We start from the raw sequence: 18,218 nt of genomic DNA, 5'->3' as shown, positions 1-18,218 counted from the left end.
ATTTTTGCCCTTTTTTTTTAAAGGAAAGGCCACTGCGTATATTCAATCAATAAAATATGTCTTCTGGCCCTGCCTACACAATTCTGTCCCTGGAGTATTACTGCAGGGCGCAATGCTCTGCACGGCCGATTTGGAAAAAAAAAAATGTGCAACACTGCTAACAGCAGCCTCCACAGTACTGCACACTGTTAGATGTGGCCCTAAGAAGGACTGTTGGGGTTCTTGAAGCCTACACTAACTCCTAACGCTCTCCCTATAGCAGCTCCGGCACCAACAGCACTGTCCCTCAGCTATCTCACAAGGCATCTGAGGCGAGCCGCGGGAGGGGCCGACTTTTATACTCGGGTGACATCTGATCTCCCCAGCCACTCACTGCAGGGGGGTGGTATAGGGCTGGAACATCACAGGGGGAAGTTGTAATGCCTTCCCTGTCTTTCAATTGGCCAGAAAAGCGCACTAACGTCTTAGAGAGGAAAGTGAAAGTAACCCGAACATCGCGTGGTACTCATTACGAGTAACGAGCATCCCGAACACGCTAATATTCGCCCGAGCATCAAGCTCGGACGAGTACGTTCGCTCATCTCTATATTTAATGTATCAGAAATGTCGGAATGTTTTGTTTATCTGTTATTTAATATCTTTATTATGTTGAATGCTTATTTGAACATTGTATTAATAAGCAGTTGCTGCTGCGGCCTTTTCTACCAAGCTAATTTAGATTAGTAGAAGGAGTGCTAGTGGGATGAGTGACGCAAAAAAGTCTTAAACTTCCCCCTGCTCAGCTGACTACATGATGATCAGCATTTCCATCTCAGTGTGTGCGGTTCTAAGTATTGGATCTACTTTGGGTTCGGGACAGTGGAACCAGTGGATCTAGCGCCACTAACTGTATTTCCAATTAGGGCAGCTTTAGATGACCGTATATCAAAATACGCCCGCTCCTGCGCAACCTTTTTGCACAGAGAATAATACTGTGCAAATACTGTGCGTACTTACACAGACGCCACTCATTCATATGGGCGGGGGAATCACCCCGCCTTGATTTAAATGGCTAATTACCTAGTGCGGTTGATTGCTGGTATTTCCAGTGGTTTCCGCTTACCCACGCATGCAGATGTGTGTGTTTATGCACCTGCCATAGACCTCTATGGGGCTCATGGTGTGCAAAAAAATAGAGCAATTCCTTCTTTTTTTGCGCCTGTGAGAACCGTGAGCTCAAAAACAAAAGAAATGAGAATGAACGCATTAAAATCAATGGGTAATATTGTCCGCGTTTAGCATGCAGAATGTTCCTGCGCAAAAAAACCCGCTCATATGTAGGAGCCCTTACTAAGGGGAGTGCTGCCACTCTCCCATCTGTTTCATAAGTTATTGGTGCATCAGATGGTCCACAGTATATTACTTATAAAAGATGTATGAACGCATCAAAATCAATATCATCTGTATAGAAAGGTGACAAGAATATTCTCTATCGTCTGTAATTATACATATATTGATATATCTATCTATATAGTATATGCACACAGATTGTAATCACTTTCACCAGACCTTGTTGTACCCTGTGGCTCTATTGAAGTAGACGTAGACCACCATAGAGGCCTTTGGTGAGCTCAGTTTGGTAGAACCATAAGCATTTACGGCAGGAACACAGATGCTTACTGGAAGCTTCTACTAATCTAACAAAAACAAACATTTTTATAATTGACTATGAATAGTACTATATAGTTGTAGGAAAGAGTAATTGAACCCTTTGGAATTGACTGGATTTCTGTGGTCTGATCTTCATATAAGTCACAATGACAGCCTAAAAAATATATGTCCTTTTAGATGAGACGATTTTCATTTTTTCATTTAAATGAGCGAACGAGCGAGTGATGTCACCATTAGCTCGTTTACTCTCAGGCGGCCTGTTTAGATAGACAGATACATCGTTGGTCAAATGAGAATCATTTAATTTTTAATGAAAAAAGTTTGGTACCGTGTTAGCCAGTAGAGCAAAATGTGATTGTAGCCAGCAAGAGAAACCAAGTGTCAGGAGGAGGTTCACCACTGGGGTGTTGGTCTTCAGCGTGGGCGTGCTGGCCTTCCCGATGCTGTCGGTGGTCGTCACTGCTCGGGGTTTCCCCGTGTTGGTGGACGCTCAGACTGGTCAGCGGTGCGGGCCTCGCCGCGCACTAAGGCGCATCCGTGCTGGCTGAGCTCGGGGCTCTCCTGTTAGGAGGCGCGGTTGGAGGAAGGCTGGATTTATAGCATCACCGGCCGGCGCATCATCATGCTCCACCCCGCCGTAGGCAGGGACTCCTGTATTTAGCTCGGCTGACACTGGAGCCCAGTGCCAGTGTTTGATTTGGTCCTGTCCAGCTAACACCCACTACGTCTGTCTGTCTCCAGTTGTCTGACTCGGCTATTCCTTGACTCTGAGCTTGTCTCTCCCTTGGTTTGACTTTTCTGTTTGGCTTGACCCAGCTTTTTCCTTACTCTGAGGTTTTGTGTTTATCAGTTGTTTTGTTGTTAGTTGGTCTTCTCTGTCCCTTCTGTCACAGGGTTCCCCTTAGTGCCGCCCAGTTGTCGTCCTGGGGTTTAGCCCAGGGGGGCAAGTAGGCAGAGACAGAGGGAAGGGCTGGTGTAGGGACTTCTGTGCCCCCTGGTTCCTAACCAGTCCTGACACCAAGTAATCTTGTAGATATGATACCTTTTAATAGCTAACAAAAATACATGATGTAATAGCGAGCATTCGGACCAATGTAGGGTTCTTCTTCGGTTTCAAAAATTTTCGTATTAAAGCTCGCATTAACATCATGTATTTTTGTTAGCCATTAAAAGCTATCATATCTACAAGATGACTTGGTTTCTCTTGCTGGGAACAATCACATTTCATCCAGTCTTTCACATGCACTGTATAAGCGAATGTAAAAGACTGAACAATTGCTATTTAGACCAAAAGATAAGCGAACAAACCAATGATGGTTTTTATGCCTGCATAAAATGAACAATGAACAAAAAGTGAACAACTCTTGTTTGTCGTTCGGTCGTTGGCTCACGCTTAGACCAAATGATTATTGTTCACTTTCTCTCGTTAACCCTTTGCAATCCAATTTTGGATTCAGGGTTTACTAGCTGGCTTTCTCTTTCTGCCATTATACAATGGCGCCATCTGCTGGTTAGAGCCAGTACTGCAGCATGGGACATGCTGTAGAGGCCCCCCAACAACAGAGCGGCCAGTAATATACAGTAAGAATACCCTGCCGGACGTCTTCCGGCATCGGAACTGCGTACAGCTTTCAATCAGAATGTCTTCAGATGTCCGACAGTGGATTGGAAAGGGTTAAAACTATTTTTTTTAATGATAATCATTCCGTCTAAATGCACATTGAGGCCTCGGTCACATGAACACTTTTTTCGCAAACGAATAGGCGTGCAAAAAGATTGCCCCTCACATGTGAAAAAGATGGCATGAACAGGTGAATTCTAGCTATTTGAAGTAGCCGTTCACACAATCGTAGGTGCATGTTATCCAGCTCCCATAGGAGTCCATGGAAGGCACGCTCCAAAGATAGGACAGGTGCTATCTTTGCATGCACCATGGACCTTAGATGTGAGTTGCACTCACATATCCTATCTTTGCAAATGCGGTCATGCTTATATATGCAGTCATTGTTTACAAAAAACAGAACATCAAACAATAAGTGAATGAATATGGTTGGGTTCACACAGGGCGGATTTGCCGCGGAAATTCCGTGCAGGCTTTCAGTGCGACAAGTCGGCCTGCGGCCGCGAATCACTGCATTGGCCAGCCATGTGGACAAGATTTGTCAAAAATCTCATCCACATGGGACGGCCAATCCGTCGTGAGAAACCCGGCAGAAGCCAGTGCTGCAGTGCGGATTCCCCGACCGTAGCATGTCTATTTTTTTTTACATTGCGGCCTCACTCCTCTCCATGGGAGCACGGGCCGCAATGGAAAAGCATGTTGCCAAGCCACTCCAAAACCGCGGGTTTTGAAGCTGAGGTTATTCTGCGGAAATCTTGCGGTTTTTCACTGCGGCTAAACCGCAAGATTTCTGACGAGATTCCGCCCGTGGGAACCCAGCCTTATTCTTCGTCGTTCAGTCGCTGGCAATTATTGTTCAGCTTCCCATGGTCCGACGAGAGTCTGAACGATAAATCTTCCATGTAAAAGGGCCCTAACTAATAACACAAACAGTTGTGTCATTCATGCCTTTCATTAAGCACATTGAGTAAACATCCACAATGCAGGGAGTAAAAGCGAGTGACCTTTGGAATTTAATAACCTGTCGATCTCTCTTTAGAAGCAATCAGCAACCATTTCCTGTAGCTGCAAATGTGATTCGCACAAGCTGAAGTGGAATTTTGGACCATTCCACTCTTGGACTATAAGCATAGCCCTCTTCAAGTCATGCCACAGCATCTCGATAGGGTTGAAGGGGTTGTCCCGCGAAAGCAAGTGGGGTTATACACTTCTGTATGGCCATATTAATGCACTTTGTAATGTACATTGTGCATTAATTATGAGCCATACAGAAGTTATTCACTTACCTGTTCCGTTGCTGGCGTCCCCGTCTCCATGGTGCCGTCTAATTTCAGCGTCTAATCGCCCGATTAGACGCGCTTGCGCAGTCCGGTCTTCTCCCTTCCGAATGGAGCCGCTCGTGCCGGAGAGCTGCTCCTTGTAGCTCCGCCCCGTCACGTGTGCCGATTCCAGCCAATCAGGAGGCTGGAATCGGCAATGGAGCGCACAGAGCCCACGGTGCACCATGGGAGAAGACCCGCGGTGCATCGTGGGTGAAGATCCCGGCGGCCATCTTACTAAGGTAAGTAAGAAGTCGCCGGAGCGCGGGGATTCGGGTAAGTACTGGACGTTTTTTTTTTTACAACATGCATCGGGTTTGTCTCGCGCCGAACGGGGGGGCTATTGGAAAAAAAAAAACCCGTTTCGGCACGGGACAACCCCTTTAAGGTCAAGACTTTGTCTTTGCCATTCCAAAACATGGCTCTTCTTTTTCAACCATTCACTACTTGATTTTCTTGTGTTCTTTGGGTCATTGTCTTGTTCCATTACCCAACATCTCTTCAGCTAGAGATCATGGACAGCAGCCCTTATATTGTCCTGTAAAATGTTTTCTTACACCTTAGAATTCATTGTTCCCTCAATGATCCCAAGGACTCCAAGCCCTCAGGTAGCAAAGCAGCTGCAATTCATGATGCTCCCTCCATAAAGTTTCACTGTTGGGATGAGGTTTTGGTGTTGGTGTGTAGTTGACTTTTTTCTCTAAACATAGCATTGTGAATTTGTGCTAAAATAGTTCCACTATTATCTCACCTGTCCATAGAACACTTTTCCAGATGCAACAAGGAACATCCAGGTGGTCTTGGGCAAATTAGGGACAAGAAGCAATGTTGTTTTTAGACAGCTGCCTTCATGATGTCCTTCCATGACCACCATTCTTGTTCAGCGTTTTTCTAATAGTGGACACATAAGCAGAGGTTTTTGCATTGTGTAAAGTCTTCTGTAGGTCCTTTGCTCTTAAGGGCTCAGTCAGACGAGCGGCAATCCACGCTTATTTCCACACGGAAAAACGTCTGCAACACCAGTGCGGGCAAGAATTCGCACCTGTCAAAGAAAGAACATATGGATGGCAATGGACGTGGTCATGCAGATTTTCATCTGCACATGCAGTTTTTCTTCCACGTGGAAAAACGCACTTATATCCCCTCGTCTGACTGAGGCTTACTTTTGGGTTCCTTCTTACCTCTTTCAGGTTTTCTGTTGTGCTCTTGGAATGATCTTAGCAGATTGCCCACTTCTACAGAAAGTAACACAGTCCTGAATCTTCTCATTTTATAGATAATTAGTTTAACTATAGATTGATGTACACCCAAGTCCTTTTCCAGCTTCATGTGCTTCTATAACACATCTTCTGAAAGTTGTTTATTTCGAAGCATGGTTCACATCAACCAATCTATCTTGAGAAAAATAGAGGTGGCAGCAACCAGGCTTTGTGTACCTTTATTTAATGGACAAAACACCCATGAAACTCACACTTCCAATCTCATCTCCTTAAGGCCACCTACACACGTCCAGATTTGCATTGCGGGATCCAGAGTGGACATCCGCCTCCGGATTCCACAGCAAATAACTGCCATAGCATGCTATGGAAAAGCAATTTATCCTGCCCATGGGGGAAAATCAATTGCAATTCTCTGCTCGCGGGGAAAAAAATCACAGCATGCTCTATTCCTAGAAGGATTCCATACGGATTGCTTCCATTGAAGTCAATGGAAGCAGTCCAACCCATGGCCCTTCCACAATCATCATTGCGGAAAGGTTATGGGATCCACGTCTTTGCCTAACGACAGCGCGGAATTATCTGTACTGCGCATGTGCGCCGGCTGGCACATCCGCAATACAGGTAAAAAGACTGCAGACAGAAACGCAAGGGTCACCGGCCGGTCATAGGGTGAGATTCCGCTTTCTCTGGGAAGTCATTAATGCAGGGGTTCACTTACTTTTCTCATTGCACTGTGGATAATTACAGAATGTGCTAAATATAAGACATGAATAGTACAACTCTTTGTGCGTTAATAGTTTAGTCATAGTTGTGTTTGTCTATAACTGTGACTTAGATAACTATCATACCACATTTTATTAGTTATCAATGCAGAAACCCAGGTGATTCCAAAGGGTTCATTTACTTTATCTTGCAACTGTAGAATGTGTTTATATTTGAAATACAGGGAAATCAATGGAAGGAGTTTTCATATGTTGCTCCCTGGAGGCATGTGGGATGTCATGTGAACATTCCTATCTCAATGTAGGAATGCTTTCCCCTTGTGTACTAATCAAAGTAGGCACAGAAGGGGAAAGAATATGACTATGGAGCAAACCTGCACAAGAATGACAAGCATGGAGAGAGGATTAAGTGATCACTCAGTATATACAGTAGGTGGGTGACTGAGTGACTAAAGCCTCCATAGTTTCCAAAATGGCTGACAATGCTTACAACTTCCTGTTTGCTTTCACAATTGGAAAATCTGGAGCTCAATCATCTGATAAGGTAAAATTGTCTTAAGTCTAAGAACAAATGTAAGCTTTATTATCTGTCCTGAATGCACTTTAAAAGATTGTAACATAATAGCGGTAAAGTATGAGCAATCACTTTCAGGTATGCCAGTTATCATTGGTTTGGAGTATATAGATGCAATATGGGAAGCCCTTGGGTTTGGAGCCCTCCTCTCTCTAGTAGTCGAAGAGCATCTCTGGAGAACCCTGCTTATCTGGACATTACATGGATGGCTTATTGATTTCAATGGAATCCCACATAATGCAAGAAAAATAAAGATTTCCAACAGCAGAACTGACATTGGTGGACCTACCAGATAGCTAGAAGTAATCAGATGACCCCTTTAACAGAGTAGGTACTTTTAAAAATGTGCTAAAATTTCTTTAGGATAAGAAATGAGCGAACTTTTAAAAAGTTTTGTTAGACCAATTTGCTGAATTTTGGAAAAAACGTTGCCTTAGTTCAAACTGAAACTTCACCAGTACCACTAAAATTATGACTCTGGCCAAGCAGTGGTGGTGGATCCATGGCTCAGCAGATAGCATTGTTGGGTTGCAGGGCTGTGATTTAAGGATCAAGTCTGACATAATCTGTGTGGAGATTATATGTTATCCCCATGTTTGTGCGGGTTTCTTCTACATAATAATCACCTTTATTTATATAGTGCATATATTGTTTGAGGAGGAAGAAGTACAAGCATAGTTGTTAGCATTGTTGCCTTGGAGTCCTAGGTTCAAATCTGACAACATCATCATGGAGCTTGCAAGTTCTCCTGTGTTTGTTTGAAAATCTTCTTTATATAGTGTATACATTCATTGTGGAAAAGGAGGCAGAAACAACATGGTGGCTCAGTGGTTAGCACTGTTGCCTTGCAGTGCTTAGGTCCTTGGTTCATATCTGACTGTGGACAACATCTGTTGGCTTGTTCTCACTGCACTGTGTTGGTTTCCTTCCACACTCCGAAAACATGCTAATAGGTGAATATAGGTTGTGAGTCTCAACGGGGACAGGAAATATCAAGTGACAGCATGTGCTATATAAACAAAGGTGATTCTTATGAAACACGGGAAGAACATATGAAGTACATACAGATGTTGTCAGATTTGAACCTAGGAGCCCAGCACTGCAAAACAACACTGCCGAAGAAGAGGAGGAACCACCGCCATCACCTTCTTCCTTTGTGGGTTCAGCCGGGATGAACCTCCTGAGGTTCGGGTTCATCGTGAAATAATCTTTTAGTAACATTCGCCCTGAACAGCGCTCCATTGGTTCAGTTCACTCAATACTATTTAGGATAATTAATCATACAGGGTGCAACTTTGCAGGAGATTTGACCAATAATGGGACACCTTCACTAGTGCAAATTCCTTCTTTTGCAGATAGAAGATATTAACCTTATATCATAAAATATATTCTAACCTGCTGGAAATTCTTTTAAATAGATAAATGTTAGAGAAGAACAAACAATGTCCAGAAAGAGACACAAATTGCTACAAAAATGAATAATTAATATCGCAATCATAGCATTATGATAAATTGTAGCTGCTGGAAACCTACAAAGGAATTGTACTGTACAATGAATGAACAGCTATAGCGAGAGATAGATAGATAGATAGATAGATAGATAGATAGATAGATAGATAGACAGATATGAGATAGATAGATAGATATGAGATAGATAGATAGATAGATAGATATGAGATAGATAGATAGATAGATAGATATGAGATAGATAGATATGAGATAGATAGATATGAGATAGATAGAGAGATATGAGATAGATAGAGAGATATGAGATAGATAGATAGATAGATAGATAGATAGATAGATAGATAGATAGATACAGAGGTGTAACTTGAAGCTCCTGGGCCCCGGTGCAAAACTTGTAACAGGGCCCACAACTATAATGCTTTACTCATAGTACGGTGTTCCCTATATGGAGAAGAGAGGCCTTATGGGCCCCCTAAGGCTCCTGGGCCCGGGTGCAACCGCATCCCCTGTATCCTCTATAGTTACGCCCCTGGATAGATAGATAGATATGAGATAGATAGATATGAGATAGATAGATACTAGAGATGAGCGAGTATACTCGCTAAGGCACATTACTCGAGCGAGTAGTGCCTTAGCCGAGTATCTTTTCCGCTCGTCTCTAAAGATTCGGGGTCCGGCGCGGGTGAGAGGTGAGTTGCGGCGGGGAGAAAGGGAAAGAGAGATCTCCCCTCCGTTCCTCCCCGCTCTCCCCCGCCGCTCCCCGCCCCCCGCCGGCCCCTGAATCTTTAGAGACGAGTGGGGAGATACTCGGCTAAGGCACTACTCGCTCGAGTAATATGCCTTAGCGAGTATGCTCGCTCATCTCTAATAGATATAGGTGTAGCAATCTAAAGGGTTTTTCTGGGTAAATACTATTGATGTCCTAACCTCAGGATAGGTTGATCATCAGGGATGCACCGCTCAGAATCCCTGTGATCAGCTGATCACCTGGCCCACTACCAGTGTAGCACGGCCAACCATTGCCATTGGGGTCGGAGGTCGAAGTGCCATAGAGGGCTTCATTCCCATTGAAATTAATGTGTGCTGAAGCCTCCTATTACACTTCTGCATCCAAACCTAGTGTTGGAACCAGAAGTATAATAAAAGGCAGCACTCCTATTGATTCCAATGTGGTGAAGCCCTTTATGACACTTCCACCTTCAACCTTCATGACAATGTCCGGTGCCCTGCACTGACAGCAAACTCGGTGATCAGTCGATCCCAGTGATCATGTGCAGTGGGTTCGCGGCGATCAACTCTTGATGACCTATCCGTCATCAATAGTTTTAACCAGAAAACCCCAATTAACACGACAGGCACATTTAACAGAACTCCTTTTTCCAGCCTTGTAGCACATTGTAGTTAAGTTGTCCTAAAGCGTAAAATGTCAAGTTAACATTCGCTACATCTGTAGATAGCTAGAAGAATGAAGGGGTGGGGGTTGGGTAAATGTGTTACATTGTCCTGTAATCTATTAAGTACAGCAGGTGTTAATAGGAAAACTTACATTAAAGGGATAATAATGATACACATTCCGGATAAGGAACTGTAAGCTCTGCGACTAAAGTATCGTTAACTATTAATACGCCGAGTGAAGAATCCAGCAAGCAAATAATTTGCAAGAGTTGCTGCACAAGGTAAGTGGGGGCGAGGAAAGAGTTAATAAAAAGAAAAAGGAGAAGGAGGGAGAGCGAAAATAAAAAAAAAAAAAAAGAAGAGGGAAAGAGAGTGAGTGGGGAGAGAGGCCTGGGAAAGAACAAGAGAGAAAAGAGAGAGGGGGCTGAAAATAGTGAGTGAGAGAAAGAGAGAGACCACAGAACGGATGTTTGAGAGAAGGAGAATAAATGATGCCCAACCCCCCCACCCCTTCCCTCTCCCTCCTCTCTCTCTCTCTCTCCCTCTCTGTCTTGTTGTTTCAAACAATAGACACAGACTCCCTCCCTCTATCACACACACACACACACACTCAGCAAGAGGCAGTGCAGCTCACAGGAGCCTGAAGAAGAGACATTTTTAAAAAAAAATCTATACACAAAACATCAAGCTGCTTTAATGCCCCTCCGGCCGCCTTGTGATGGACGTTAGGTTCTACCCTCCTGCCCCCACCAGCGTGGGCACCTTATCTACAGACCCCACCTGCCTCAGCCCCCTGGACTTTTATCACTGCAACAAGGTACAGTGTTAACACTCTGCTGCCACATCTGCTCATGACAATTGCTCTGCTCTTGCTTGCTCTTATTGCTTATTGGGTGCGAAAGGGTTAAGACCGGTGGTGGATGGTAACTTTGAGTTCTTAGTGCCCAGTGGTGCTTTGGGATGGATGCTGCAACCAGATCATTAGAAAGAGTTCGCCAGTCAGAAGTTGGTTTGCGCTGTGTAACATGTCATGAGCAAGGTGGTGCCGGCTGGCACACCACTTGCTGGTCTGGTCCGCTCTACTACATTTGGGCATTTTTTCTTTTTTTTTACTGGAGGGTTCTAGCTTGCTGCATGCTCTGAACTTGCAGGACAGGAGTGTAGCACTTGGGATGACAGCAGCAAGGAAGAGCAGGTTGTTATCAGGCAGGGATGCTTGTTTAACCCACTGATTGCAGAAATGTCCTTTGTAGATAGTGGTCCGAAGACGTAGGAAACCGGTCACATCGCTCGTAAATTCCAAGCAAGTCTTGCACAGGACATTTTTGAGTCCTCAGTTATAGACCATGCTGTAGAACATGCACAGGAACATGGAGGGACTGGGTGAACATACTACTATGTAGTATGAAGATACTGTGGGGGGCAGTTACGGTTTTCATCAGAGGGACTTTGGAACGACCACTATGAATTAATAGAGGTACAAGTAGTTTGGATGCCCAACATACATTTTGAGAGGTTCAGAAACTTGTGATGCCCACTAGGAATAAAAAGAGGTATGAGCAGATGTGATACTCAATGGGAATTTTTTAGGAGGTATGAGTAGATGTGATGCCCACCGTGAATACCCAGGGGTACGTGTAGTTGTGTTATCCATGAATTAATAGATGGGTGCATAGTTGAAATGCACATCATAAATGGACAGAGGTGTGGGTTTTTAAGGTGGCCACCAGGTAGAAGTAGTTGTGGTGACCAGCATGAATTGATAAAAGGTAGATGAAGTCATGGTGGTCACCATAAATTCACAGAGGTAGAAGTAGTCGTGGTGGCCAGCATGAATACATAAATTGTAGAAGAGGTCAAGGTTGGCGCCATAAATTCCTGCCACTACAGGTAATTCCAGTGGTCACCATAAGTAGATGTGGTCATAATAGCTATCAAGAATTCATAGAGGTAGAGTAGTTATTGTGGCCACCATCAATAGTAGCAGTATTCAACCAGGTAGAGGTAGTTGTGTTGACCACCATAAATTCATCGAGTAGACGTGGTCCTAACGGCCACCAATAATTCATAGAGATAAAGTAGTATTGCTGCCCACCACGAATTCATAGAGATTCGTCACGCTAACCTTTCTATGACTTCCAATGTGTCATTCCCTTAGTCCCAAACAGGTGACAAGTTCCTGAGACACCAGGCATGGTTGGTTGAGATCTTTCCTAAGGAATACAAACACCTTACAACTCCTCTCATTGACTGCTATTGGCTACACTTTGTCCTTCCCACTTCCAAATCCCCCCTAAAATCATTCCTAGCCCTGTCCACCCTCCCCTCCCTTCTCTGGCCATTAAAAATAAATGATTATAAGATCACGCCTTCATTTCCATGTGTATGGAAATGCGATTGCCTTTAACCCCTGCAACCCCAAGCATAAAATAAAACTAAAAAAGAAAAAAAATGAAAAGAAATAAACCTGTCCTTCCGCATTGTATCTTCTTATACCGCTGAGGTGAGCTGACACACAATTGAGGAAAACAATTTGAGATGTCAGATATTATGGTGCGGCATCTAACAGGAAAATGTCCTCGTTTATGTGCTAGTTGGGTTCATAGTAAACTTGCAGTGCATATAGGCAGACGTGCCAGAGGTGTTCTAAATAATAGAGGGTGTTCACTACTCTGGTGGATCTACTATATCTTGCCATGTTCCGGATTTTAGACAAATATCTTAGGGTGAGTATTGCTTTATTATATTCTACCTTTATATTCCAGATGGTCTACATTGTATTGTGGTTAGACTTTATGTCCTATATACTGTCGTGCTTTGTATCATGTATTATGGCTCATGTATGGTGTTTACTGTTTGTTTAGATGCACATTATACTCACTAAACACAATGTAGCCGAGCTGAATTTATCATTCTTTTGTGCACCGTGAGTTACTAGACCAACCCACAGTCCTATGGAAGCCCACCGAAGCACATTGTATCAGGACCAGTTGTGCCAATTGACACATTGAGTGCTATAAGGTTTTAATTCTATAGGGCTGAACTGATCCGGGGTCCTTCATCGCACAAAGCAGACAGTTCTGGACTCCTTTTTGAACCCCAAAAAAGAAATCAATTAGCATTTGTTGATCAACAAGATATTCTAGTAGTATCCTATAGGCGGTAGTGGGCACCGAGGCTGTGGAGGGTGCAGGCGTTGTGCTCGCTGCCTTCCGAGAGTTATTCTCATGGTGACAGATCATCACAAGGCCTTTGTGTCAGAACAAAAGTTACGGGGACTAGAAATACCTCTGTTTACCCTGCTTAAGCCCTATTTACAGTGCCAGCTCTGGGTACAAGCAATGCTCTCCCCTGTACTGCAAGGGAGGAATACAATGAATTGCTCTGTGAGGAAACAGTTCGCGGCTACAAGGAAATAGAAGGCACTTATTCTTTATTTAGGTCTATTTATATGGATTTGGCTCATTTATTTGAAGCAAGTCACACATTTTCCAATTTGTATATGTATGTTTGCACATACTATATACATACCTATCCACAAATCTATATGTGACTGTAACCCTATATATATATATATATATATATATATATATATATATATATATATTTATTAGTGTGCATAATTATATATATATATATATATATATATATATAATATATTTTTATATATATATATATATATATATATATATATATAGTTCTATAGATATATACTGGGTATGTGCATTTACATGTCTATTTGCATATATATATATATATATATATATATGTATATATATATATATATCTTATGCAATATGTAAATATTTATACATGTGTCCCTATATATGTACATGTGTATACGTATGTGTGTGCGTACATGTGTATGCATGTAAATTATACCTATTGTACACATGCCGTACGTATTATATGCACATATTATACTTATAGAATATATAGGTATACCTATGAAGTATGTCTTGGCCACTTTGGCCACTTTGCTATAAATCCCATTAGTTACTCAGAAATAGTCATAATGTGGGATGCTTCAATATCCCAAGAGAAACGTTAAGATTGCCTCCATAAATGCATCCAATAATACAAGCACTGTATTTCTCAAAGCATTTGCGCCATTTTTTAATAATTTGACAACAGTTGAGATGATTTCCTCCCTTCCAGCCGTGGGATATCATGCAACTTTTAAAAATCATTTGCAGATGCTGGCACTGCAGCAGGAACAAAAGTGCCGGGCAAAGGACACTTTTGATAGGTGCCGCCTATGGTCCAGTGAGGAAAAGTTTGTGTGGAACAAGCAAGTTGGGGGCTGGATACCATAATACATGGTCAGAAATACCGATTCAGACTGCGTGTATGATATATGTCCTCATGTATACTGTGAAGTACCATTAAAGACATATGGTACTTACATTGCTTATACGGTGTGCATATATATATATATATATATATATATATATATATATATATATATATATACTTACATGTGTGTGTGTTGCATTTAGATGCGCAAAATGCTACTTTATAGCATTATATCATATAGTAGCATAGACACAGTGTTGACAATATTGAGGACACCCACACCATTGTGTTCACTGTTATTTAGCAGGGTGATTAAAATTCTACCATGTTGTCAGCATTCATATAATTCTACATTCTGACTATTCGCATTATGAACCCAAAAAGTGTATAAGAACCGAGGCCTTTGCCCAGGGTGGAGACTTGCCATCATATTAGATGCACCTTTTCCATACAGGGTGCTACATGCTGGGTGCCCAAATGTGGGCTTTACTGGTAATAACGCAGAATGGTATCAGAAACTGGGCAACATCATTTACAGCATCACTTTATAGTATTACTTGTGTTCTGCATCAATATATGTTATCTGCATATATATATATATATATATATATATATATATATATATCACAATCATTTTATTAACTGTAAAAGGGTTTTAAAATATCAGAGGGTCACCAACCCACACGCGTTTTCAGCACATGGATGCACGCACAAAGACCTTTCTCCCTATGTTATATATATGTTACGGCCATCGTTTTGTTATTACTTCTAACAGTAATTTGAATGTATACTAAATTGTCCTGCAAAATAATTCACTGACATGTAGAGACCAGTATTATAACTGCAGTACTGAAAACGACCACTTGGTGCCACTGTGGCCCCTGCTTCGGTTCAGCACTTCGGTAGGTCAGCGAGATAGCACATTGAGTGAAATTGGTTTGTCGTTCCTGGATTAAGAAGAAAAATTAAACCTTGTGTTCAATGTTCTGCTTTTTTTGTGCTATTAGCAAGACAATATCAAATATCTCGGCCTGGAAGCTTTTTGGGAATTAAGGGGTTTTAGGATTTAGTATCCTCATCTACTCGGCAAGCTGTCTTTGCTATAATACGAGTTTAGTTAATTGGTTAATTTGGTGTTAATTAGAAAGTTTAATAAATAAAGGACTGTGGTTGGGCAACTTGCTGTACCAGGGATAGTCGGTGGCCCAGAAAACATCTGCTGGTAGGGATCAGAGGGGGGGGATATTTCTAAAGCAAGCATGGCACGCTGCCAGTTTATAGCTGTTCGTATTGTGCCACCTGTTGCCTATAGACTGAGCTAGAAGCCATTTTATTAGTCTGACCTGGATCATGAGAATGTAGCATATCCATTTATAGGCTCAAGTATGAAGTATTGATTATTTTGCACTTTGTCAATTCCCACCATAGAAATAGAAGGTTCTTATAACATGATTTTCAATGTTGCTTAAAGGGATTGTCCACGTTCTACCATCTCTGGACAACCCTTCCCCATGTACTAATGTAACAAACTGTCATGCACTCACCTTTTCCCGCTATCACTGGGTCCCACGCCGGTACTCGAACCTCCGCTCCGGTTCTGTTGACAGCTGCAGTCCCGCCCAGTTTATGGGACGTCACAAGGGCAGCAGCCAATGACAGAGCTCAGTGATTGATTGCTGAGCTGCAGCTGAAGACAGAGACTGGAGCGGGGGACCGAGCACCGGCATGGGACCCAACGGGAGAGGTGAGTATATGATAGTTGTATGGCAGTTTGTTATTTTATTGCATAGGGAAGGGGTTGTCCAGAGATGGCACAACTCGAACAACCCCTTTAAGAAGGCAGCTCACTTGGGTTTTTAAGTGGGTGGTAAGAAATTAGTAAAACAGCAACACTCTTATTGATGGGTTATGTGTCTGGTATTGCATCTCAGCCCCATTCCAGTGAATGATTGCAATACCAAACACAGCCCATGTACAAGAGTGGCACTGTTTTTGAAAGCAGGTAGGTTTACCTAATCCCAGACATAGCCTGAGAAGCAGTAAATGGCTGAAAGTGCCAAACAAAGGAAACGTGCAGAAATTATGATGGGAGATTAATAAAATTTCCTAAATTTTTGTCTCCACGGGTTCTACAAGGTCCTGCTCAACAAAATCTGGCGTATAACTAAGAATTCAATTATAGCATCTCTATTGTGATAATAAGGGAAAGATAAAGAGGTCAAGTAGATGGAAGCAACTGTTACTTTGTGATATTGCTCTAAATGGTCACTGACTTTTTAATAACTCGTGCCTATGTGTTACCGATGCCTTATGATCAGAGATGAGCGAGTATACTCGCTAAGGCACATTACTCGAGCGAGTAGTGCCTTAGCCGAGTATCTCCACGCTCGTCTCTAAGGATTCGGGGGCCGGCGGGGAGTGGCGGGGGAGAGCGGGGAGGAACGGAGGGGAGATCTCTCTCTTCCTTCCCCCCCCCCCCCCCCCGCTCCCCACCGCAACTCACCTGTCAACCACGCCAGCCCCCGAATCTTTAGAGACGAGCGGGGAGATGCTCGGCTAAGGCACTACTCGCTCGAGTAATGTGCCTTAGCGAGTATACTCGCTCATCTCTACTTATGATGGTGATTATTTTCTACATCATACTTGGGGTCTTTCCATGAATCAGCTTCTTCATGTAGTGCTTATTTCTTGGTGAAATCATTAGCCATGTATATATTGTGTAGATCCAGAAGAAGGCCAAAACATAACCCATGGGGTTGTTACACACTGTAAAAGGAAAGAATCCTCCCTGGCAAGCAGCAATTTAACAAAGATAACTTGTATTAAAGGGGTTTCCAGGGAGAATACTACTGATGATGTATCATCAGGATAGGTCATCAATAGTTGATCCGCTGGGGTCCGTCGCTCGGGACCCTGTCCGATCAGCTGAGTGGGCGCATGCTGTCAGCAGCGCAAATACACAGAGGTTGGAGCGGAAGTCCCTGCACCGACCTCTGTGTAGTGGCCGGTGCTTGTAACTGCAGACATGGCTCGCGTTGATTTCAATGGGAGCCATGCCTGCAGTTACAAGCATCGGCCACTACACAGAGGTCGGCGCAGACACTTCTGCTGCTTCCACTCTGAGTATTTGCGGCACTGACAGCAAGTGCCCACTCAGCTGTTCAGTAAGGGTCCCGAGCGACGGACCCCAGCCAATCAACTACTGATGACCTATCCAAAGGATAGGTCATCAATAGTATTTTCGATGGAAAAACCCTTTCAGTAGCACCTTATCAAGAAACCATTGCCCCTCCATTCCAACGGCAGTGAATTAAGCAGTCTTAGTGCTACGGGCCCTTTTATACTGAATAATTTTCTTGCTGGATCACGGAAATCGTTCGGTGTAAATGCCGGCAGCGACTGACGGATGAACAAATCATACTTTATTCGACTGTGCAGGCATAAAAATCAAACAACAATCGGCCTGTGTAAACAGGCAGGCCTTCATCTATAAATGGCGCCCTGTTTACTGTGAATGGGGGCGGCCGCCTTCATCCACTGAGCGATGATTGCTCTGATGATTCTGAGCAATTTTGGAGACTTACTGATTTAACATTAACTTTTGAACTGCTGAAGTATATTATTTTATATTTTTCTTTTTTAATTTATAGAAAACATATTGATTATTAAATTAATCGATGTAATAATAACTAATTAATGTAATCCACTCATGTAATGCTACTTCACATATAGCAGAACTGTGGAAAATCTGCATTGAATTCCGCATAGAGGCTGTTACACCACTCAAATTCCAGGAAAGTTTATTACTACAACAAACTTTCCTGGCCAGTGTTGTGATTGGCTGTAATTTTCATGATGTAATCGGTACCTAAATCAATCAGGACCAGAACCATAGGCTGTTTTGCCCGCTCAGGGGGACGCGATTGCCAGACGAATGCAAGACGTACACTTATG

General features: G+C 42.9%; 1 protein-coding gene across 2 annotated transcripts in view; it reads left to right on the top strand.

Moving 5' to 3' along the window:
* Positions 1-10,558: 10,558 nt before the first annotated feature.
* TOX2 (TOX high mobility group box family member 2) overlaps positions 10,559-18,218 on the top strand; it is a 147,403-nt gene continuing 139,743 nt past the window's right edge. The window contains exon 1 of one of the 2 annotated variants that reach the window (XM_066586577.1): positions 10,559-10,785. In XM_066586577.1, coding sequence (XP_066442674.1) covers positions 10,687-10,785 — 99 coding nt within the window. In that variant the 5' untranslated portion in view covers positions 10,559-10,686. Of the gene's footprint in view, positions 10,786-12,541; positions 12,695-18,218 lie in introns of those variants that run through there. The other variant, XM_066586578.1, reaches the window with a different exon arrangement.

The sequence above is a fragment of the Eleutherodactylus coqui genome, chromosome 13 (assembly GCF_035609145.1).
Source record: "Eleutherodactylus coqui strain aEleCoq1 chromosome 13, aEleCoq1.hap1, whole genome shotgun sequence".
NCBI classification, from domain to species: Eukaryota; Metazoa; Chordata; class Amphibia; order Anura; family Eleutherodactylidae; genus Eleutherodactylus; species Eleutherodactylus coqui.
The sequence above is the reverse complement of the archived record's forward strand: the minus strand, read 5'-3'. Positions and strand labels throughout refer to the sequence as shown.